At 35.8% G+C, this 25,483-nt stretch overlaps 1 protein-coding gene across 2 annotated transcripts in view; it reads right to left on the bottom strand.

Annotated features, from left to right (window-relative positions):
• LOC149080286 (protein phosphatase 1 regulatory subunit 12B-like) overlaps window positions 1-25,483 on the bottom strand; it is a 423,274-nt gene that overhangs the window by 96,672 nt on the left and 301,119 nt on the right. For both annotated transcript variants that reach the window (XM_089239417.1, XM_089239418.1), the window contains exons 17-18: window positions 11,951-12,088; window positions 6,634-6,768 (exon numbers count right to left, since the gene is read on the bottom strand). In XM_089239417.1, the coding sequence (XP_089095543.1) occupies window positions 6,634-6,768; window positions 11,951-12,088 (273 nt within the window). The remainder of the gene's footprint in view (window positions 1-6,633; window positions 6,769-11,950; window positions 12,089-25,483) is intronic.

Raw genomic sequence — 25,483 nt, 5'->3', positions numbered from 1 at the left:
TCCGCCGCTGTGGTGGTCGAGTGGTCATAGTGACGGACTCACATCGCGATGACCCGGGTTCGAGCCCCACAGTGGTGTTGGCTGAAGTTGGTTTTCTGTGGTTCCCAACTTCAAGGCGCAAATGCGATCCGATCTGCCCGTTAAAAAGTCTCGTCACAGAGAGCAACAGTCCTACAAACAGTACAAATATTCAGTCATTACACTTCACCCATTGATATAGATGGCAGCACTGAAAAATCATACACAACACTAGATACACACTCAGACTGTTAGGTATAAATACTTACACTTCCGGCACAACTCACTAGGTAGTAAATCGCCCATAGAGATAGACCTGAGTTGTGCTCGGCTTGGAAAAAAAAAACCTAAATCTGCCGCTGTGGTGATCATAGTGACGGACTCGTGTCGTGAGGTCCTGGGTTCGAACCCCACCGTCACCACAGTGGTGGTCGGCTGAAGTTGGTTTTCTGTGGTTCCTAACTTCAAGGCGCGAATGCGAGTCGATCTCCCCTTCAAAAAGTCTCACCACAGAGAGCAACAGACCTACAAACAGTACAAATGTAATTCAATCATTACACATCACTCACTTCACTTCTGCAGTATAGATGGCAGCACTGAAAAGTCAAACACAACACTACATACGCACTCAGATGGTTAGGTACACACACACAGTTACACTTCCGGCACAACTCACTAGGTAGTAAATTGCCCATGGCGATAGACCTGAGTTGTGCTCAGTTAAAAAAAAAAAATCCTAAATCCACGCATGTATCCAATTGCTACAACATTTCATTGCTTAGTTGATAATTTTCAGCTAGTACCAGTACATGTAAAAATGTGTATATATTTTTACAGTATATCATTGTCCATCGCTTCGTTGAGCAATGCTCTCAGAAAATAAATAAGCCAAGTACACTCGTATGTGGCTTTTTTTAAAAAATTTAATCGGTTGTAATGAAAATTACAAAAAAAAAAACCAGTTGGAAGTGGAAATAAATATAAGCATGTTATCATATTCAGACATGCCAACTTTTAGAATCCAGAAAACAGGAGATTCTTCCGAGGGGTTACCCTTCCCCCCCCCCCCCCGACACTCAGTCTCAATCGAAAAAAAAAATTCACTAAAAAAATTTTTTTTAATCAAGTAAGAAAAGTTCCTTTCCCCCCCCCCCCCCAAGGCAGGTTCTGCATTGCCCCTGAGCAGAATACAATTTCATGTCAGTCTTTCCATGCAGAATAGAGAAATCACATCCATATACTGTTCATAAAACATAAATGTTTCCTTTTGTGGATGCTATCTGTGATTGATAATCTTGGGTATATGAACTCTTAAAAGCTTTATATAGCTTAAAGTTTTATATTTGCTTTCTGAAGACATATTTAATCAGAGGAAACAATTTAAAAACTTCAAAATACAAAGCTACTACTACTACTAAACCCAGACATGCACCTCATCCATATTCCTTTGCGGAACCTCTAACGAATTGGTACATGCGGGAATGTGCATGTACATGTAGTGAAACCTGATGTGAAGTTTGTTTCTGTGTAATGCTTGTTGTGTGTAGTGCTGCCATCTTCCACCAGTTTTTCTAACTATGAGTGAAGTGTAATGATTAAATAATTAATCGCTGTAGGCCTGTTGCTCTCTGTGGCGAGACTTTTTAATGGGGAGATCGGCTCGCATTTGCAACTCGAAGTTGGGAACCACAGGAAACCAACTTCAGCCGACCACCACTGCAGTGACGGTGGGGTTCGAACCCAGATCCTCGCGACGCGAGTCCGTCATTATGACCACTCAACCACCGCAGCAGCAAAATACAAAGCTGCTGACGAAAAAACTTATGTTTACTGCACGGCTGTTAATGGAATAGAATAACAATTATACAGGAATTTTGACAACCAAGGTCATGTCCCTGATAAATGATTGCAGATAAACACTACTTAAACAAAGTCACGTCTTTGCAGTTGCTTAAATGCTGGGCACCAAGACTTTTTTTATGGCTGCTTGATGGAAATGACCATGGCTGTCCTCTATGGGTGTTTTCCCTAATGATGATGGCAGTCATTGACTTCACGACAATTTGAAAGCTCGCATAAAGTCTAATTTTCTCCCAAAATCCGAAAAGCAGGAAGAAGGATGAAAAATCTGAAGTCTCCTGCCTAAATCCAGAGAGTTGGCAGGTCTGCACATTGTTGACTGGTCATGAGTAAACTCGTACTTGCAAGTAGGATAAACCTGTAACCGTTCAACAATGCTTTTATAAGTTGTGAAACCGCAGAAAACTTACTTCAGTAGACTACCACTGTGTTGCCAGTGGGGTACAAACCTGGATGCTCGTGATAAGATCCCAGAATAGGGTATAATGCATTTTTTTTTTCAAAATTGCCATTGTAATAGACTTTAAAATATGCCTTTATGTGAAGAAATGCCATTAATAATTTTTTTCCCCCAAAATTCAAACTTCTTGAGGTTCCTCATCGCCTTTAAAGTTTTAATCACGTATGGAATTCTATAGCATGACAACACGGAGGAGGCTTTACTATTCCCCTGAACATGTGATTCGTTCAGTGACCTCGATGTTTTTCCTTTGTTTTCAGTATTCATTTGCAATCTTACCCCTCAACTGAGAAGGTGTATAGCAGTCAAAATGACGACCAGACGCTTTTATCATTGTGACATTTTAAGAAATTCTAAAGAGTTGGATTCTCGGGTCTTGCCCACCTATGGCGATGTTATGCTTTGTTATTTGCTGACTCAACGCAATATAAAGGCAAAACAATGAAGAAAAGATCCAGCAATTGCAGACATTCTTGAAGTTATCGTGCTAAAAATAGAAAGTATTTGGAAAACTGCTTCAATTTTTATGGTTTCTTACCAACGAATATGCAGACTTTTCAGATTTTTACTGTAAATACAAGAATCTTCAGAAAAATATGAAAGCAAGGAAAGATTCTCAAACTTTCAAGTTGAACTTGAAATCTTTTCAGTGCGAAGCACGGAAATTGTTTGACATTGTAGCATGCAAAGGTGATTTTGAAGACTGTAAGTGTGACAAGTTGAGAAAGGTCCCAAATTTAGAGCGAGATTTCTTGCAAGATCAAAGAAGTACACGCAAGATGGCCATTGGTCGAGCAGATGTCCTAACAACAAAGAAATTGAAAAAACAATGAACAAAGGAAAATGAAAATGGTATCTCGTCTGAAGTCAAAGTCATCTCAAGAAGAAACGGCGGAAACCAGTTCATCAACCACTGGAAACTCATCTATATCCAACGATTCTGAGGAAAGTTATCTATATGAGCCAAAACACAGTTTACCGTTGAAGTTAGCATTTCCATCTACAAGTACGGAAGCTGGTTCATCAATCGGTGCCAAAGCAAGTACTTCATTTGCTTTTGAAGTTGTATCATCATCCTCACAGATGAGAACTAAATTACCAAATGTTGCTCTTGCTTGTGATAGAACTGGTGTGTCTGATCGATCAGCTGCAATTATTGCGATTGCTGTGCTGGAAGATGTTGGGTTATTGACAAAAGAGAAGCCAAATATGACAATAGACTGGATGAAAATAAGGTGTGAAGAAAGAAATCACAGAGAGTTCTTTTGCACACACACAAGATAAAATTCCTAGAACAAAATGTGAGAGGAATATATTTTGATGGTCGAAAAGACAAAACCTTAGCTAATGTCAAAGGTGGTGATTCTTTCCATAGAAGAACTATGTCTGAAGAACACATAACCATATTGCAGGAACCCGGGTCAATTTATCTCAGTCACGCAACTCCAAGAAGCAGTAGAGCAAGGGATATAAAGTCATCAATCCTAGACTTTTTGAAGCAAGATTTCGATATGAACGAATTGATGGTGATCGGATGCAACAGAACTGTTATCAATACTGGTTATAAAAATGGTGTTATCAAATTAATCGAGAAAAAAATAGCCATCCCTTGCAATGGCTTATTTGCTTTTTTCACTTCAATGAGTTACCTGTAAGGCATCTTGTGAAGCATCTAGGTGGATGTTCCATCAGTCCACACAGGCTTCAAGGTGATATCGGAAAAAGTTTGGAAAAGTGTGAAAGATTACCTATTTTGAAATTTAAACCAATCTCTAATAACCTTCCGATAATGGACAGTGACAACAGTGATTTAAGTGCAGATCAGAGATATCTTGTGGAAATGGTACGGGCAATAGAAATGGGTGATTTACCTGCTTTGTTATCACACAGTGATCCAGGTAAACTTTCGCATGCTAGGTGGCTAACAACAGCTAATGCTATTTTAAGGTTATACTCTGCAACAGAAAAGCCCAATGAAAATTTCAGCATTTCGACTGAGTACATAACAAAAGTTTACGTACCAATGTGGTTCAACATTAAGATAAAGACATCGTGTGTGCTGATGGAGCAAAACATATGTTCAATTTAGTGGCGTTATATCCAGGTATTTACCTGACAAAATATTATGCATCATTGACTCAGTTATTCAAAGAAATGCTTTCTACGCCCACCCAGAGACTTTATTGCTCTTTTATTACTCTCAGATGAGAATATTATTTACAAAGAACTGGGAATCAAGAGAATTCTGAAAATTAGAAATGAAGGATTATCAGAAGCAGAAATCCGTAGATTCCATGTTCCGAAAATAAACTTTTCTGCTAAACAATATTCAGAACTAATTGCATGGGATCGAGTGCGAGTGATTGAACCACCTATCATAAAAAAATCAGGAAATGGACCCACAAAAATTATCTGAACCTGCTTTTCCATCTATACTGAATTTTCCGTGTCACACACAAGCAGTTGAATGGTGCATACAACTCATACTGAAGCATCTCTTGCTGTATCAACAACCGAGAGCCGTGAAGGCTTCATTCAAGCCAGAACAAAATTAAGGACTACTCTTCCATCGTTTGAAAAAAAAAAGTGAACTATTTTGCAAAAAAGTTAAATGTAATAACAGAGGAAGCAATAGAGCCATTCTCCTGACACTTATATCGTCAAACTAGGTTTTGTTTGTTTAATTTGGAACATGGTTATAGTTTTGTCCCCCCCCCCTCCAAAAAAAAGGGTTTATTTTCATCTCCCTCTATCAATCACTATGTTCAGAGTGCTTGAAAAATTCTCCTTTCAACTGCCATGACAGCCGCAATGCTACTTATTTGTTTGTCAGTTATAACATATATATAGGAACTCTTAACTTGTATTTCTCTCTCTCTCTCTCTCTATATATATATATATATATATTCAGTTTTGCCTCATGTGCCATTAAATTAAGTGGTTTTTTTTTTTTTTTAGAGAATGCTTTTTAAAAATAATCAACTTCGTTTATGTTTGAAATTGTTTTTATAATTAGAAAAGTCTTTTTGCTCGACCTTTAGGGTCTGTGAGGAACCTCAAGATATTAAAATATTTTCCTAGATTTTGATATAACTTCTTAAATGTGTGCTCATTGTACAAACGAAACATCCAAATGGTTGACTGACTCCTTTTTTCCCATCTAAGATAGTGATCTGGTGGCCCAGCCATTAGATACGTCAGAAGAGTTACAAAACCGTGGGTGCTTGACTTGAGCTTTAAATGGAAACTATTGATCCCTGAATGAATTTTGGGGGTGCTCAGATCAGTGGTACAGAATACTGTAGGTACTCAAGCACTCACTGAACCCCCTGGCTCCACCGCCACTGCCAGTCATCCCCCTAAATGCTAGAATTTTACTTATATATTGTGGAATCTTTTGACTAAGTACCGCACTGTCAGTTCCCTGCCTCCTAACCAGCAAGAAACTTCTGGCTACGGCTCATCCAATAGTACCATTGTCCACATAATACAAAGGTCTGATAGGTCTTGAGGTCAAACAACGTAACATAACTTTTATTTGCACAATAATGTACTTAGGAAGAAATTTAACGATTAAAAACAGTTCAGCTCCAGAATGGATTCAATTAGTGAGAAAAACTAATTCCTTAGGCCGGTATTACACTATAAAAGTTTGATTAAAGTCATATTATAAAACTTGAAAAATGCAGCCAATAAGGTCAACTGTTGCATTTTCTAGAATGTAACCAATAACCTTATTGGTTAAATTTTTCAAGTTTTATAAAATGGATTTTATCAAACTTTTATAGTGTAATACCGGCCTTAATAAAATATATTTTTACTAAGAAACCCCCCCCCCACAACATTAGCTGGCATGCCGGGAAACAGTGAGAGAGACCAGCATGCTGAAAATATACACATTTTCCGGAATGCCGATAAATTTGATTCACTGATTCTGGAAAATTCTTGAATATCTTTATTTTTTTATTAATTTCTCATTTTTTATCAGGAAAAATATTGTACTTAGTTTGAATCCTTTTACGAGAGTACACACCTTTTTTTCCTCTCCTACAAAGAAGCATTCAACAGTGGGCGGAACAGAAATTTTAAACCACACAAGACTTTTAAACCACAAATCTGATATCCCGCCATCTGTACGGGAGGGGGGAATGGTTAGAGTTTTTCGAAGTAGTTTTGTGACAATTACTTGAACGCTTTTCAAGTCGATTTTCTCAACATCCTAGGAGCATGGGTCGGTTAAAGTTTTTCCCATCTTTTCTGAATCACCCTGTATGTGGTTACCTTCAGAAACTTACCTCAAGAACTTTTTTCAGCTGTTTCTTAGTTTTTTCTAATTCGTCCTCTGTTTTCTTCAAAATTTCCTTTAATTGCTTATTTTCTTTTTCAAACTCCTGAAGCCTGTCATTCTCAATCTTCAATTCCTCATAAAGCTAAATTGGAGAAAAAAATGACGGAAGCTAATTTATTGCATCAGTTTAATAATAATGATATCAATTACATATAATGAAGAGTAATAAAGAATTTTTGTGGCAATTGATTACATAGAAGACAAAAAATATTCACAATTCGATGAGGACAAATAACTATTTACAACACACAGACATATGTTTTTAGTACTCATGGGTGCCATGACGCTCCCTCATTCTGACCACGTTTTCAGAACATCTTTGTTTTTCCACTTTGATTGTGGCACCCATGGGTGCCGAAACATATGTTGGGAGGTGTTGTAAATAGTTATTTGTCGTCATCACATTGTCAATATTTTTGGTTTCCTATAGTTTCAGATAAAGTTATCCATTTGATTAATGGGATACATATTGACTCTGGGTTTTTTATAATAACAACTGCAATTGATAACTATATTTGATAAAAACCCAGACGCACATGCAATGACTATACACAGTGGACCAGGGTCATATTTTTTATGAAAAAAAGCCAAAAACCAGGTTTTTTTTTAAATTTAAATACAATTTACATAAAAGCAATAAAATATCTGAAAAATCATTCTAATAATTCATTAAAATAAAATATTTATTAATGTAACAAACACTATTTCCAGATAAATTAATCTATAAATATTTCTTAAATTTTAACAAAAACCAACTTAAACTATTCAATTATTTTATAGCTTAACTCAAGGAATTACTTTATGTTTGAAAATTCTCTCATAATAATGTTTTCTCCAGTTACCTTCAATATGCTTAATTAGAAAGCTATTTTACGAACACTGTGATAAAAACTAAGTAAATATATAATGTATTTTACGAAACATAATTAATGCAGATTAATTAGCGATGATTTACAATATACAGGGTAATCATAACTAAAGTTCCAATTTAAAACACAGGTTAGAATGACTTGAAAATTTGCATAATATTCCTGAAGCAATGGAATTTTGTATAATGAAGCAGAAAAGAATACTTAGAAATGAGACAACATTATACTCATCCAACCCATGGGAAACTTTCTCGCAGAATGGAAATGATAGCCAGTCAGGAAAAAATGATAACTTAATTAGCATAGCAAAATTTCATAATTCATCAAAACATCAAAAAAATAGAGTCATTAAACAAACAACTATAATTTACACAAGAAATGTTAAATATGTTGTTCACTATGTTCTTTCTATGAGGTTGAAGTGCAACAATTCTTATTCAACAACAGATCAGTATGTGTCATGGTAACATAGGCAGAGATAGAGTCTGGGGGGGGGGGATGGTTGCACAATGATGGTTACTACGGTGGGCATGATGATGATGTCAATTCATGTATATGAATCTACATTAGATCAGTCGGCTCCACCTTTGACTCTGCTCCTCCCCTCGTTATTTTGGATCTGTTGATATATCCTTCCCACTAATGATGTGTATGTGAGTAAATAACTATAACCAAAATATTCAATTGAACTAAGAAGTATATTTAATAGAGATTAAACACTTAAAATGGGGAAAAACATTTGTTGTTCAGACTTAAGCAGCCATGTTTTGTTGTATTGTCTCCAAAACTCTGACTCTAATTTATTTGACTAACAATCGTGTCCATTAACAAAATATTATAACACTTTCCCTGGTTAATAAAAGAAACAATTTCGTTACAAGTCCCATTTTACAGGACAGTGTCACTAATCTTGGCTTGTGCAGTGGCTTCGTCACCATATCGGCCAACTGTATAGAGACCTCTTGTACTACAATCTCTCCTTCTATCACTTTTTCACGAATGAAGAAATGTTTAATGATAATGTGCTTTGTGAGGCGAGGAAATTTTGGATTTTGTGTGAATCTTATAGCGCTGTGTTATTATTATCAATTTGGAGCACTGGAACTTCTTTAAGTTGTACAACTGCTTTGCACATCCTTTACAAAAAAATTGTTTCTTTACAACATTAATTTTGCTGTAACGATTTCTGCTTCAGTCGTCCATGTTTCTACCATAGATTTATGCTGACTGAATCATGAGATAGCTCCACTTGCCTACAAGATCACCACTCCTGTAATTGAGCGACCAGTCTTGTCACATCCTTTGAAGTCAGCATACTATAGCATTCTAATACTCTGGGATTGCAGTTATATCTGTAGATAATGCCTTTACTTGTGGAACTTGCAATGTATCTGAGAACACGTTTGGCTTTCACCCAATCTTCTTTTGAAGGATTCTCTAGCTTGCGTGATAAAACTCCTACACTGTATGCTAGTTCAGGTCTGGTGCCTACCGTAAGATACATGATAGCTCCGACTACTTCTCTGTAAGGAAATGATTCATCTGCTTGTGATTCAAGACCATTTTCCTTTGACTGATCTTTCAAAATAGGTGCGTGAACTAGTCTACAATTTTTCATACCAAATTTCTTCAGCACTTTCTTTGCATATGCTTGTTGGCTAATTTTATGTTTCCATTTGAAAACTTTTCAATTTCCAATCCTAATATATATATTGCTGGTTTACTGGCAACTTTAAATTTCATTTTCAACTGTTTAATGAAATCTTCAGCTTCTTGCTGATCAGTTGCTGCGACTAGGCCATCAACATATAAAGCTACAAGTCATTTTCTATTGTTATGATCTCTGATGTACAAACAAGGATCAGCTTCACTTGCTTTGAATCCTAGTTTCAACAAAAAATCTCCAAAACACTTGTTCCAGCAGCGAGGAGCTTGCTTAAGAACATAAAGACTGCGCTTGAGTCTACACACATTACTTGTCCCATCACAACCTTCAGGTTGTTGCATATAGATGGTTTCTTCTAGATCACCATAGAAAAATGCTGTAGAGACATCAAATTGAGTCAAATGCAATTTCTCACTAGCTGCAATACTGATTATCAAACGTATTGTTCCTAACTTGGTTGCCAGACTAAAGGTTTGATTGTAATCAATACCATGAGATTGACTGAATCCTTTGATTACAAGTCTCGCTTTATACTTGTCAATACTACCATCTGGATTCTTCTTGATACGATACACCCACTTACAAGGTATAGCTATCGATCCTTTAGGTAATGGCTGTGTAGAATCCATGTACAATTTTTTCATAAGGAATTCATTTCAGAGTCCATGGCTTTCTTCCAAAATATACTGTCTGCACAATTGACTGCATCTTGGTAAGTTTCTGGTTCATTTGCATCAGCCATGACGGCATCTGCCAACATAATGTAGTCTCAAACCTTTCAGGCTTTTCCAACTCATTTCTGTTCCTGAGCTGTCTGATGTTTGTTTCAGCCTCTTCATTTGCATCTTCTGAGCTACAGCTATTTTTCTCTGATTCTTCATCATGGGTATACTTTCCCTCATTTGGAAGTTCTTTATTTTGATCATTTCTTTCAATTGGAAGTGAAGTGTCACTGTATTTTCAATCTGTAAGGGCTTCTCTTGAAATACCACATCACGACAGCAAATTACTGTCTGCCTTTTTTTGATATAGATACGATACCTCCCATCTCCATCGTATCCAATAAGATAACCCTTTGCTGCTTTCTTATTCATCTTCTTCCTCCTTTGATTTGGGATATGAGCATAACAGACTGACCCAATGATACGCATATGCCTTATTCAAAGATTCTTTTTCATCCATAGCTCAAACTGACTTACATTGTGAACCAAAGATTTTCCATTCCTGTTTAGAATATAAGCTGAAGTATTGATAAACTCGACCCATAGGAAAGCCGGGAAGCTTATTTCTTTGTTGGAGTACTTGAGAGTTCTTGTCTCAACAAGAGTTCTGTTCTCTCGTTCGCTACTTCCATTTTGGTGAGGAGTATATGGTGCAGTCAATCTGTGAATAATTCCATTCTTCTTGAGAATTCTTTGGACTGCTTGGTTGTCAAACTTTCCACCATTCAAACCTTTCAGGCTGAACTCGTTCTGTTTCTGAGCTGTCTGATGTTTGTTTCAGCCTCTTCATTTTCATCTTCTGGGCTCCTGCTATTTTCCTCTGATTCTTCATCATAGGTATACTTTCCCTCATTTGAAAGTTCTTCATCTTGATAATTTCTTTCAATTGGAAGTGTCACTGTATTTTCAATCTGTAAGGGCTTCTCTTGAAATAACACATCACGACAGCAAATTACTGTCTGCTTTTCTTTGATATAGATACAATATCTTTCATGTCTATCATATCCGATAAGACAATCCTTCATTGCTTTCTTATCCATCTTCTTCCTCCTTTGATTTGGGATATGAGCATAACAGACTGACCCAATGATACGCATATGCCTTATTCGAGGTATCTTTTTCATCATATAGCTTAAACAGACTTATATTATGAACAGAAGACTTTCCAGTCCTGTTCAGAATATAAGCTGAAGTTATACAGAAAAACTGGCTAATTTTGTAAAGATACTGATTTTTGGAAAAATTTTATCTCTGCCCCTACCGGGACTCGAACCCGGGTGCCTCGCATGGTTAAATATTGTACCTGTCACTATAGCTTAGATGGTAGAGCGCTCGACCTGCATTCAAGGGACCCGGGTTTGAGTTCCGGTAGGGGCAGAGATGAAATTTTTCCAAAATTCAGTATCTCTACAAAATTAGCCAGTTTTTATGTATATCTTATATTAACAAGTGGAGAGTACATCTTTCTCTAAATATACACTGAAGTGTTGATGTTCAACCCTTAGGAAAGCTGGGAATCTTATTTTTTTGTTGGAGTAGTTAAGAGTTCTTACCATCTCAACAAGAGTTCTGTTCTCTCGTTCGCTACTTCCATTTTGTTCAGGAGTATACGGTGCAGTCAATCTGTGAATAATTCCATTCTTCTTGAGAATTCTTTGGACTGCTTGTTTGTCTAACTCTCCACCATTGTCACTGAATACTTGTTATTTTTGTTATCAAAGTTGCTGCCCTCAGTTGTTAGTGATATCATGAGATTAGTTTGGTCACTAAAAGGATTGTCAGATATAAATTTATATCTGCTAATGTGTTACTTTGTGCTACATTGTTTTTCTATTATTTTTGGTCAAATGCATTCGATGTTTTCCAAATCTACACAATTTTTGTCATTTACAAAAAATTCAGTTGAATAAAGGGTAAACAAATAGAAATAAAATTTCGATGTAAGAAAAAATTTCAAAACACTGCATAATCATTTGAAAAAACTGATAACAACAGAATGAGACAAACTTTTTTATAATCCTTTTCATTCTCATCATTAAGGCTGCTTCTACTGCAGGATAATGAACCATATCTGGATGAAGTTTCTGATGAGAGATCCTGACTTCCTGATGATGCTAGCCTATGTCGATTCTTTTCTGATGTACCCTAAATATAACACAGTTGAATTTTTTTTCTTTTAAAACTCTAATTTCTCATAATTTGCATAAGCATTGCATAAAGAACATGCAGTAGAACCTGAATATAATGAGGAAGTTGTAACAAAAAAGTTATATATGTTACTGCCAAAGCTTGAAGTTTGTCAGTGTTGACCCTGGCCAATGTCAGAGAAATTCGGGTTTTAACTGCATCTCAGTCGATCCCTATATATCCATATACACTGATACTTATGATTCAGGATCATTCCCATATTTTTATCATAATTATGGCCATTTATAATTAGCCTCATATACCTAATCCTAACGATCAAAGGAATCTGAATATCAATATCTTAGTGATATATATATAGGGATTGACATACAGGGGTGAAGGAAAGCCTGGAATTCGAACATTGGCCAGCCAGTTTGCGAACTGGAAAACTCCAACCTTTGGCAAAACATATATATTAAATCTGGTCACTAACTAAATCAGTTTTCAAGTAAAAATAATTGACTTCCAAAAATTAAGTGCTTATAGGAGGTATGTGCAACATTATCACATTACACTGCTAGTAGACATAAATATATTTGTTAAATAATATGGTGTGCGATTATTTAACACATTATAGATGACTTTGATTTTTAGAAAGAAAAAAAAAACAGTGGAATCACTCCCACCATTTATTGGCAACGAAAAAAATTAAAATTTGGAATGGCAAATTTTCTTGCCAACCAGCGTCAATGGGTTAAGATCAATGTACACTGGGGTAAGTGGAACCACCAATTCTATTAGTCAATTCAACTTAGCACCTATGTTGGAGAAGTCAACAAAACTTGAAAATGTGACAGCAAGTTTATTAGATCATGTTCTTTAGGGATAATGTTTTAAACTTATTTCATGCAGTATCCCCTCTTCAAGATTATTTTTCTGTTTTAGTCGGCCATGGGTTCCACTTGCCTCGTTCTTGGGGCAAGTGGGATCTTAATGAGGCAAGTCAAACCCCATGGCTGATTGTGTTTTAAAATAACTCACAAAATTACCATAAATGAAAGAAATGTAAACAAAGGGGAAAAAAGAATTCATTTGAACCATAAAAAGCCTAAATATTTTATTATTCTTAGATACAAAGCTAATTAACCCTTTGAGCAGCAATGACGAGATATCTTGCCTCACATTATTTCATAAAGTTGGTTTTATCAATGAAACACTCTCCCTTATACCCTTTAGTTTACACCTGCTAAAAATTACGGGAAAAAAAGCCTATTTCATTAAAAAAGATGTGGCATTTTGAAGGGGGTTTAGTGATTTCTGCTGTGCCACTTAAAGGGTTAACAACCTTATTACATAGAAAACTTGCAATATAATAATTCCTTCCCCCTCTAAACATTAGCTGATATTATGACGAGGCAAATCAGAAAGGAAATGTGAATTTTCCAGATTGTCAAACTTTGGAGATGATGGAAATGCCAGAACATCATCTGTGATGGTACTTTTGTGTTCAATGTTAGGTCATTGAATGGTAGATGTAGTAATATTTGTTTCCAAATTTTGCTTCCTGATGTGTTTTAATTTTAACCCTTTAAGGACCAAGAGATATGCGTGTTCCCATGAAAAATATTGATAAAAACATGAACAAAGGTGATAGCATCACCTATCAAAAAAATTTCCAAATTTATTATTTATTTTTATGATGTTTTATGTTAGATGGTACCTAATGAACTCATTACAATACCTAAAAACTTTTTATACTCTATAAATCCTTGTGCCCCTGAAGGAGTTGAAGCCCATTCTTGATTGCTCTTCCAATTCATGGCCAAATTGACCAATCTTTTATTTATGACAACTAATTAATTAAATAACACATTAAAGCAGTTTAAAAAAATTGGACATTAATTACAAAGAAAAAAATGCTAAATTAATGTAAAGTTCTAATTAAATAAACTCTTATTATAATAAATTAACTTAATTAAAATATTCAGTGGCTCAGATTTTTATGGCATCATATTTTGGATATTTTCAAGCTATTGGTCATATCTTAAGCATTTTTCAGCAATCGGTCATGTTTTCATCATTTTTTTATCACTGAAAATTTTGATCTGTGCATTTTCCTCGAGATGTAATACGCACTTACAATGAATTCTTCCATGTCTTTTTTTTTTCGGAAAAAATATTGCCTTCCCAGTGGCCGCTTTTTTATTCACTGAGGATCCTTTTGCTATGTTTTTTAATGGCATACCAAGTGCTTGTGAAAGATGTTATTCAATTGGATACTCGAAATCTTCATGTTCAATGCATTTTCATCATGCTTTAAGGGATTCTGGGATACAGGGATTTCTGTGAGGAGGGGCAGACTTGGCTTCGGCAAGTGATGTTCCCAGTCACTGTAAAATTATAAAAAACTATAACAAGATTTTTAGCATTATGTTTTGAAGTAAAAATTTTGTTTTCAAAAACTTTTTGCCTGAAATTCCCACTCCTGCAAGTTTTTGGTAGTTGCCTCTCCCCCATCCCTTTCTTCAATTCTGGCACTGCATGAAACTGATGTTCAGAGTGAGTTATGGAATTTTTTCCAGAACTTTGGAGAGAATATTTTCAACACCTATGGTAGCCGCTGTACAGTTATATAGGCATAATGAGGGATTCACATCACAAAGACCTGGGTTTGAATCTCACTGGTGACTCAGTGGTGGTTTTCTGTCACTTTCCAGCTTCAGTTGCATATGTGTGAATCAATCTTTCCATTGAAAAGTCTCACAATAGATCCTATAAACAAAAATTGACACTGTCATTTGGGACAAGTAGATATCCATTTTGGCACACTTTCCTTGTAATTCTGAACAAACAAAAAATTAACTTGGCACCCTTCCTGGTCCAGCATTCGGGCCACAATACCCCCTGCTTTCTTCTAGTAGCAGCCCTGTTTACAAATGTGCAAACATTCAAACGTTACATTTCACTCACAGTTGGAAACACAGATAGCAACACTTACTTCATGCGCAACACTAGATATGCACGCAGACGGTTAGGTGTACCAGTTGAGAAAATAAGCATACAAACACTTTTGGCTCAACTTGCATTTGAAAGCAGATAAAATGGCAGTAAATTGACCAATGATGGTAGTTGTGCTGTGTGTAAAAAAAAAGCAGGACCGACAGTACCACGTTATTTTATTATGTTAAAAGTTCCAGCACAAAACAATTTAATGTACAGCAACATTGCAATTCAGCTTGAGAAACCATCAATGAGATTGTGGTTTCATGACAAGCTTTCTTCAAATATTGCTCCATTTGGTCATTTTTATCTAATTTTCAAAAAAAAAAAAAACCTGGGTAAAGTTGTTTCCTCAAATGTTTCTTAGAAGACACTTAACAATAGCAGCTTTTTTTTAACATATGAAACTATATCTCATAAAATGCAGTGTGATTCTAGAATGTACCAAAAAACAGTTATTGTGCATAAGCTATACTGTTTTTGATTTGAATCTGGTGAGAGAATTTTAATAAAAATGATAAATTGTGATGTACTTTATTTAAGTTTATTTTTTTAATTTAATAGGATAAGAAGCAATAACTAAAAAAAGAGATGAAATAATAGAAAGATTATAAGGTAATATTTTCATGGTTTTAGGTCACAAAAATCTGAGCCCTAATAATCAATGATTTTGGAAAACCTTATATATATATATATATATATATATATATATATATATATATATGTGTGTGTGTGTGTACCACATGACTAAAAAAAATTAAGAATTTTTTTTTTCTGTTAGAAAAAATTTGTTCACGAAAAAAAAAAAATTCCAGATAGAAAATTAGGATGAAATTTCCAGATTTCATTTTTGAAAAGTCATAGAAAAACCAAATTTCTTTTTTTGCTAACACATTTTAAAAAATACTATGACATTCTCTATATTGCACTAGATCTCTTAATTTTTCCAAAAATATTCATTTCATATACCTGCAACAGATAAAAATTTGTGAAAATGTTTGTCATTTAGCTCAATTTTGTTTAACAAAACCAATAAGATGTCTTAAATTATTTGCTTAGCATGTTGAAATTTATATGTAAATTATATGGGTAAAAGCACATGTAGGTGAGTGGGGAAACCGGAAAGCAGATGAATTGGTGAAACAAGCCATCATTACAGGAGAAGAAATGGAACCACAGATACCACTTCCCATAGCAGCAGCTAAAGCCAGGGTTTGTATGAACATGATCACTGAATGGCATGACCTCTCGCACAAGAATGAGCTGACCGTGTTGCAGCCCTGAAACAATTCATATCCCCTTTTTTTTTTTTCCGCCCTATAAATTCACTATAGAGGGGCTGTGAAAAGACCCAGCCTAGGAGTCCTGCTCAAAGATGTGGGGGACCCATGCTGAATAGCAACAATGATGGCAAACTGAAACAACTCAATCTGAAGACTAATTATTAGGATAGTACAAAACGTTAATTCAGGAGTCGAACTTGCCGAGAGCAACGCTCATGTTCTTGATGCGCTATGGACCCTTCCTGCCTACCTGTACCATTTAAAATGAAGCAAAAACAATAAATGCATGTGTGATGTTAAAGGTTATGTGCTAAATTATGCAGTTCAATGCCCATACACAATAAATTACCACTTTAATAAATAATGCAGTACACAAGTTGCCTGAATGGAAGAAGCAAACTATCAGAAATCTGAATGCCAGTAAGTGGATAACTCTTTGCAGTCCAGAGGTTTTTTGGGATACTTCATTGGTACAGTTCATACTTTATATTACCTCCTAAACAATAAGAAAGACCACTGGATGCTAAGCAGCCGAATTCATGGCAGCCTTCCTGTGATGGTAATGGGTTGTTATTACAATGAAGTACCGGTTTTCTCAGATGTTAATTCCACCTTAACATAGGGCCGCAAAAAATTAAATGATTTCGTTTCTTTTGTAGAGGCTAATCTTGACAGCTAACCAGTTGTTCTCAAACTTAGTCACCCGCGGTTCCCTTGCCTAATTCATGGTTCATCTCCAGAATAGTTTGGTAGATACTTTCCCATATAAAAAACATCACTTCAAAGTATAAATAAGCACACAAATCGATGTCTCCAGCTCACCGCAGCGCCCTTGACCAAGGTTTGTGACACCTCTAAGAGCTGCAACGCATACTTTGAGAAAAATTGGGGAACACGAAAAGAAAGTTATGATGACAGGAAGAGATAAACCACAGCCTGCAGTGAATATTACTTTCAGTCATTCAGCAAGGCTACAAGCAAAGACTTCACCAATGACTAAGTTAAAAAGACCCAAATAGATACACTTAAATAATCTCATATTATGGGAGCATATGGAATCTCAAATTAATCAACCCTTAAATTTTATATTTATATACAGTGAAGCCTCAATATGACAATATTCTGAAGACCAAGAAAAAATATTGTTGCACAGGAATTATCACATTATGCAGTCGTAATAGCTTCTGTGGATCTTTCCCCTCGTAAAATTATGTTAACCTATGCTTACCCAAGGGAGGTGTACTGCCGTCCTGATAATTCTTAAAAATTCATGGTATTTTGTGAGATTTTGTATCTTTGAAGGGGCCCCTATCATAAACACACATATGCATCTCATTTTCTCATTAAATCTTTTTGTGTAACTGAAATGTCTTGCTTGGCTCACTGCACACTGTCATTTGTTGAGATGGTGTTTCTTTTCTTTTTTTGGTAACGATAAAATTTCTTGAAGTGTAAAAGAACTTGGGTGGGTATTCGCCCTTGCTCCTTTTATCACGGCCACCCCCTATTTAAGTTTTTAAATTAGTAAATGTGAAATTAATCAATACCCTAAGGGAAAAATTTAAATAACTTCATAACAATAACTATAATTTCCTCTTTCATTCTCTGCATTTCAGAGCACTATTCACCCAACATTAAAGGTATTTTAATTTCACTCACCTTTAACCCCTTTGATTACAAGCTGTTGGCGATAAATTTGAATGATCTGCATTAGACGTATGGGTGATAAATTTGAAGCCTTGTTCAATGTTAAAAAAAAGAAGAAACGGAAAGAAATAAAGAAAAGAAATAAGGGTGGGGAGAAACAGTGCAGAGATATATTGAATAAGAAAGTATTAGAACAGAGCCTGGCTTTTTTCACCCTCACCTACAAACTTGTTTGTAGTTTTTTTTACTTGTGTGTTCTCTTTCTTATTTCTTATTAGCTCTGAGAAAGATACATTATATGTGTCTGTTGTGTGTGAGCGGGAGGGAGGGATGAGTTGAGCAGAACCACACCATTGTTATCTCAGTTGCTCATTATCTCGTTGAAATATCACGATGTGGTGGGAGAACACAGATCGGGAAAACACACACATTTTTTGTAGAGTTACAATAAACCTTTGCGATCAGGAAAAAAAGAGGTTGAAGAAAGAGTCAGCTGGATTGAATTTATTCCACTGGCATTTGGACATAATACTACATGCTGATGGTAAAGGGGTTAAGACCCTCTTCCAGAACCCCTTTTGTTTTATCTTGGTTTTTTAGGGCTTAAAAGCTCAGTTTTTTTCCACCTTTTCCTAGTCTTTGACACTGCCCTATAAAACAAGCTAGTAGCTCTTGCCAAGGGACCTACAAATAACATAGCATTTCTAGGAGCTCTTAAGCTAGCTAAGTCTCCTATACATAAGGTAGTATATTTCTAGGAGCTCAAGCTCCTCTACCTAAGGCGCCCAAAGAAAAGACGATACTTCTTGGAGCTTGAATCCTAGCCATTATTTCATAGTTCACTAGTCTCTCAACAATTGGTTCCCATGAATTATTTCTTCAGAAGGCCCCCCTAATCAAAGCTCTGGGTGGCTCTTCACAACAAAATGAGCATTTGGTGAAAGACACAGCCTCAGAACTGAGGCACCTATGGAAGGTATTTCTAGGAGCTCGACCGAGAATGACCAATAGCGGGTGAAAAAAAGTTACAGCAAGAAGCGGGAAAGATTATGTCCTTTAATAAAGGTGGGAACAGAGGCTGATCTGAACATGCTTCCAAATGAAGAGCTTGAGAGAAATTTTCAAAAATGGTAATGAAAACTTCTTTCTTTTCTTCTTCTACTGTCAAATGAATGTATAAGCCACTGTAACCTCGTTTACATGGGAAGTGGTAAAAGTGGGTTTTAAACCAGCTTCAAGAATTTTCACCAATTAATGCTCTCCATTTCTTTCCATCCAAGAGAAAGAAATCATCAAGCAGGTGATAGAACTCCCAATGGTACCGCAATAATGCACATGTAAATGGGGCTTGTGAAACTGCAAGAGGCGCATATATAAAAATGGAGATTTGTTTCTCTCGTTCATTTGCTCAAAGGAGGTAGAAAATGAGAAAAAAAAATTCAATTTTTTTTATCAAATTTTTTCTGGAGATCAAAAGTCATTTAAGAGAATAGGCACCAATGCTGCCAAATTTTTGATTGGGGGAGCAATCTGTCTCCCTGCTCTCCCCCCGGCTACGCCACTGTCAGGGACAAAGTACAGAACCAAACTTTGTGGGAGGGGCACAGGGTATCTCTACTAGAGCAATGTCAAACCATTAACCTTAAAAAGGAGTTGAGATAAACTGGAAGAGAAAAATATGCATATAAAGGTATTTTCTCTTGATATTTTAATTTCTTCAAAAAATACTCAATTTTTTATCATCTTGGGCAGACACTACACCCCCCCCCCCCCACACACACACAGGTTTACCATATTTTACTGAGACAAAAAGCTAACAAAAACCACAAAAGTAGGTTGAATTACGTGTCATCACTGAAATCAAATACAGATTCGGGACAACAAAACGGGACATTCTACTTCAAAAAAGGGGTTCATGGTCAATTGTAAATATACATTAATATTATGACCTGTACAGAGAAATGGCACTCAAACTTTGGACAACACCAACCATTTTTGACTTCCGGCATCCCTGATCACAGTAGACTCTCAATAATCCAGCACACGTCAGACCAATCGCCGGATTACTGGAAGTCAATTGAAAAAGGCCATTTAAATAATGTAAACCTTTGTGCATAGACATAGAGTGACATGTTTTCCTCTTAAAAATACTTGAAGAAAACCCACTTAAAAAACACTGGATTACTGGATGGGCCGGATTATCAAGAGTCTACTGTATTTCATTTTCAAATTGAGTCTGATGGGAGTTTTAGAAGACATGGTCGAAAGTCCACTATCATTTTGTATTCTTGGAAGCAGTAGCACCTCTCCTGAAGACAAGCAACAATATGATCGAAAGTGGTTTCGAAATCAGTGTGTGTGACTTACCTTTAATAACCAATTTTTTTTCAATGACAAAATCCAAGTTAAGAAATTCCAGGTTTTGACAAAATATGTGCAGTATATTAAACTGTTTCTAGCGGCAGCCTTAATTTTTTAATCCCTATTTTTTAATCCCTATATTTGTTTGCATCTGCTGGATAGGTGCGTAAAATGAATTAAAATATATTTTTATAGCATCAATCAATATTATATGGCTAAGAAAAATATTCGATAAATCTACTAAAATTTTTTGTAAACAATTTCGATTGATTTCCCAGCCGTAGATTTTATGAAACTTTTGATCTTCAGAATACGAGCGTTAAAAGCTTTGAAAATATAAATAAATAGTGCAAAAAGACAAGGTTTCTCTCAGATCAAACTAAAAACTTCCACCATGCTTAAGGTGAAGCAAAAGAGCAAAAATGAGCAAACTATGAGAGAAAACTTATCTTCTCTTAAGGCAGGGATTACACTATAAAAGTCTGATAAAAGATCTTTTATAAAACTTGGAAAATTCAACCAATAAGCGCATCTGTTACATTTGAGCAAATGCAACCAGTGCTCTCATAGGTTGAATTTTTCAAGTTTTGTCAAAGAACTTTTGCAAAACTTTTATAGTGTATTCCAAAGCCACAGAGAGAGCTTTTCTAATACAGTAATTATATATAATACCTTATCAACTTAGACACCCCCTACATTAGATGGATTTGAATGGAATCTGCCATAATCTTATAACACATAATGTCCACATAAATGCCCTTCATATCTTCAATACCTCTAACTTAGGCAGAGATTACACGATAAAAGTTCAATAAAAGTCCTTTCATAAGCCTTGAAAAATCCAACCGATAAAGTCATTGGTTACATTCTAGAAATTGTAACCAATGACCTTAATGGTTGCATTTTTTAAGTTTTATAAAAGGACTTTTGCCAAACTTTTATAGTGTAATCCTGACACATTTTAATAGACCGTAGGTGTCCAACTTTGACAGGCTTTACTGTAGTTTTATTTTCTGGTCATGGTAAGGAACACAGATGCAGATGAAACTTATAGAGGGAAAAAACTTTTTTTCATTCCTTAACCATGCCAGCAAAGTAGATCTGAAGTGCACCGTGAAAGTTTAGACATGAAATTCACTCTTGAATTTAAAATAAAACTGAATTATTGAATAATAAAGATTATCAGATTATCCCCTCTCTCTCTAAAAATGTCATTCTAACATTTGAATATCAAAAGTAGTGCTGTAATTCATAATAAAAATAAGCTTTTGCAAAAAAAAAAAGTGAAAATCGTGTTTGCAAAAGTTAAACACTGTAAAAAATTTACGCGATTGGCCATCGAAATATGCAAACTTGCGACTAATGAAGTCACAGCTGTTCAGTATTTGTTTTCCACGTGATAGTATCAGTTATTTGAGAGCTACAATGAGCAGTTCTGAAAAAGTAAACAGCATATGCAAGTTGAAATCAGAAATGTAGACTGTTTCGGAAAAATTTTGCTGTACTCTCACAACGTTCCAAAATGTCTATCTACTGAGAATTATCTGGAGGTGGTTCAGTCAAACACCATTGTATTGCCACCATCCGTCCAAAAGAATTTTGGCGCTATAACAAGTTTGGTTTTATACCGTATCATGGTCGGAATAGCGTTTCCGAGGAGCACCATTACATTAATTCACATGCTTGTTATAAACTACTGTATCTCAGTGTCTCATTTGTGTTACTCCATAAATAAAATAAAATTGAATACGCATAAAATAGGTTAAGTTGAGAAAATTCATAAAATTGTAAACACTGTACAATTACTTGAATATTTCTTGATACATGTCAAAGCTTGTGATAATGACCCCCCCCCCACTTGTCCTGTCAAAATGAACGTTATATTGAAGGTTGTTATATCGAAAGGAAAAACACAGGCTATTCGTTATATGAAAATATTTGGGACTTACCCTACTGGTGGTTGCAATAGAATGGTTGCTATAATGCGAATTTGTTATAACGAGTATTTACTACTTACCTTCAAAATAATTTTAATTCTGCATAAATTTAGCAATGAATTTTTTAAGTAGGCCTACAAAAACCAAATAAACAAATAGAAATAATGGCGACAATTTAACAAGGGGAAGTGCCCTCCTCTAGTTCTAGCCCTGGATGGGAGAAGAAATGTGGAAATTCTTGGAATATGAAACATTGACTTTGTATCCAAACAATAGTTGGGGCTATAACAAGTTGATGCTAAAACAGGGTTTTTACATTGTAATTCCAAATTGGAAGATTTGTTCACGGAAAATTTGTGGTCTTAAGTGGGGTTGGCACTATAACAGGGTTCGACTGTGTATATAGTGCCCAACACTGATCAGGAAGGCTGCGCGCTATAAATAAAAGAGATGACAGAAGAATCCAAAGACTGGCCTCTAATCAGAGAATGAATGCGCTGCAATTTTAAAAGCTCATCTGGACTCTCTGTGTGAATGGGTATGATTCATACGCGTATACGAGAAACTAGTAGGGTATAGTATTGCAATTTAAAATTATTTAAAAAACTTTTTCTCAGGTTTCAACTTGAGCACAAAATGAGCTCACAAGTGTGTTCCATATGGACCCAAATGGTAATTCAGATATTTTCAGCAATGAGAAGAAGTGGAACCTAGATGGGCCAGATAGATGAAGGTAAAATTTGCACGATTTGGGCAAGATATCATGAACTAATTGTTGTCATCCACAAGGTGGTGGTTCACTGATGGATTCTGCTGCAATAAGCAGGTATCAATAGCCTCTCTTAGGCCGGGTTCCCACTGGCATGATACGGCAAGCGTCGCATCATGCAACCGGACCCATATTGGTTGAAAACTTGAATTTCAAGTTTTTTATCTGGTCGAGTTGCATGCTGCATCGTTTGTCGTATCACACCAGTGTGAACCCAGCCTTAGAGGTCGCCAAAATGCTCAGCATTATATACAGACATTAGAGCATGATCAATATTACTATATCCAGTGAACCTCTAGCTGGTCTTCAGTAAAAGTTTCAGAAAGATTAAGGACTTACAAATAGTGAGGTGACCATGAGGTACAGGAGTGCATAAGAGAGACTAGTGAAGCATTGTTTTGTTCTATACTGCACATACTTGACAAGTGAGAGAAAGAGGCCACTCAACGAGGTGCAGGAGTTGAAAAAAAATGTTCGTTTTCACCTCGATCTGCTGATTGGTCCGTTTCTCCCCTTTCCCCCCCCCTCTTCTGCAGAGGAATCATCATCATCGCACCCTTACATTTCAGAACCATTCAGGCTATTTCCTCTACCCTCCCCTCTCTTTTACTACTACTACTTCACCGTACATGCACCGCGTACACATTCCTCTCCGGAATTTCTAATGAATTGGTACATGCCAGAATGTGCATGAACGTGTTGCGAACCTGAGGTGAAGTTTGTTTGCTGTGTAATGCTTGTTATGTGTAGTGCTACCATATGCTATCAGTTTTTCTAACTTTGAGTGAAGTGTAATGATTGAATAATTGTATGTTGTAGGCCTGTTGCTCACTGTGGCGAGACTTTTTAACGGAAAGATTGGCTTGCATTTGCGCCTTGGAACCACAGAAAACTAACTTCAGTCTATCACCACTGTGGCGACGTAACTTCCTCTTTTACTATGTGCTGACATCTCTTCCACCACCATGCATTTTTTCTTCTTCCTAGTCGCAATTCTTGGAACTCGTACCTCTTCGCTCCACTATGAACGCAGCCTAATGAAGGTAGTTTGAAGCATAGGCGTATGCAAATTTTTCTCAAGGGGAGGGGGGGGGTTTACTTTTTTCCCCTGCAAAATAACACTATAATCTTGGCTCGGGGGGGGGGGAGGAGAGGTTAGAACCCCAAAACCCCCTTTGCCCATGCCAATGGGTTGAAGTCAGATCGTGCACACTGAAGGGCATGTGAAAGCCTAATGCCTAGTTTAATGAGCAAAATATTGAAGCTCTCGACTGAGTAGCATGTGGTCCTGATATTACATCTATTGAGAATCTTTGTGGAATTTTGTCGAGAGGTTTATGAAAATAATAGATAAGCGTATGAAAGAACTTGGAACTTCTATTTAAAGTCATTCACATAATTTTGAGCAGCAGATAATGCAAGAAATAATTTCTTCGATGGAAACCCACATTAACTTATTAAGAAAAAAAAAACATCCAACCAGATTTTAGATAATTTTATTTTGCTAAATATTTGACTTCCTTTAATCTTTTGCATCAATTGTTTATATGCTATTTTTGTTGATTTTATCATCATGTCTATAAAAAGTGTGTAGTTTAATTTTATTACTTTTAAAATAAAGTACATCTTCACTCTAATACGTGGTTGTGATTTTACAATCAGTGGCTTTAAGACACTAGTCGTATATCTCCACTTAAGTCTAAACTTTTGCAGTGCACTATATGAGTGTTCGGCCATTTGGTGCACTGTATGTGAGTGTTCGAAGAGGTTATCTGTCAACTGATAGCATTCTTATACCCTGGTTGCTATTCAGTAAAACATCAATAACAGCAAGAGTGAAAGATGCTCTGGAAAAACAAACAATTTTTTTTAATAGGCCCGCAGCTTTGAATTGGTGGTAAGTGAAAAAAGAAACACTGTCAGAACTGTAAAAGCCACACTTTTATCATGGGTACGGTAATTAAAAAAAAATTCTTTCATGCATGTAACAAGTTTGCCTTTTGTGATTTTATCAATTTCGCAAATTTATAGGGAAATGGGCCACACTTTACAGAAAAATAATTTTTTTTCTTTAACTTAAAGTTGAAATTCGATGCCTCGAAATAGGCATGTGTTTTCTGACATTGGTACAGCTTTAAGTCATACAACTTCGATTCAAAGAAAACATATCATACGGAGATTAAAATTACTTTGAGATATCAATGATTCGAGTTATAGAAGTTTAACTATAAGTGTTATTAATATGCATGGTCTACTCATATTATAAAAAAAAATCCTCTAATTGAATGATGAAGAGCAAAAAATGTGTGTGTGTGAAGAAATTTCTATTTCATAATAGAAATCAAACAAGAGGTTTCAACTATTCATAACATTTAGCAATCAGTATTCAATTACAAGCTTGTTAATCCATTAAAGT

Source organism: Pholcus phalangioides, unplaced genomic scaffold (assembly GCF_987345545.1).
Source record: "Pholcus phalangioides strain wild (caught in Gottingen) unplaced genomic scaffold, Ppha-v1.0 ptg000011l_1, whole genome shotgun sequence".
NCBI lineage: Eukaryota > Metazoa > Arthropoda > Arachnida > Araneae > Pholcidae > Pholcus > Pholcus phalangioides.
This window is presented reverse-complemented; position numbering and strand designations above follow the sequence as displayed.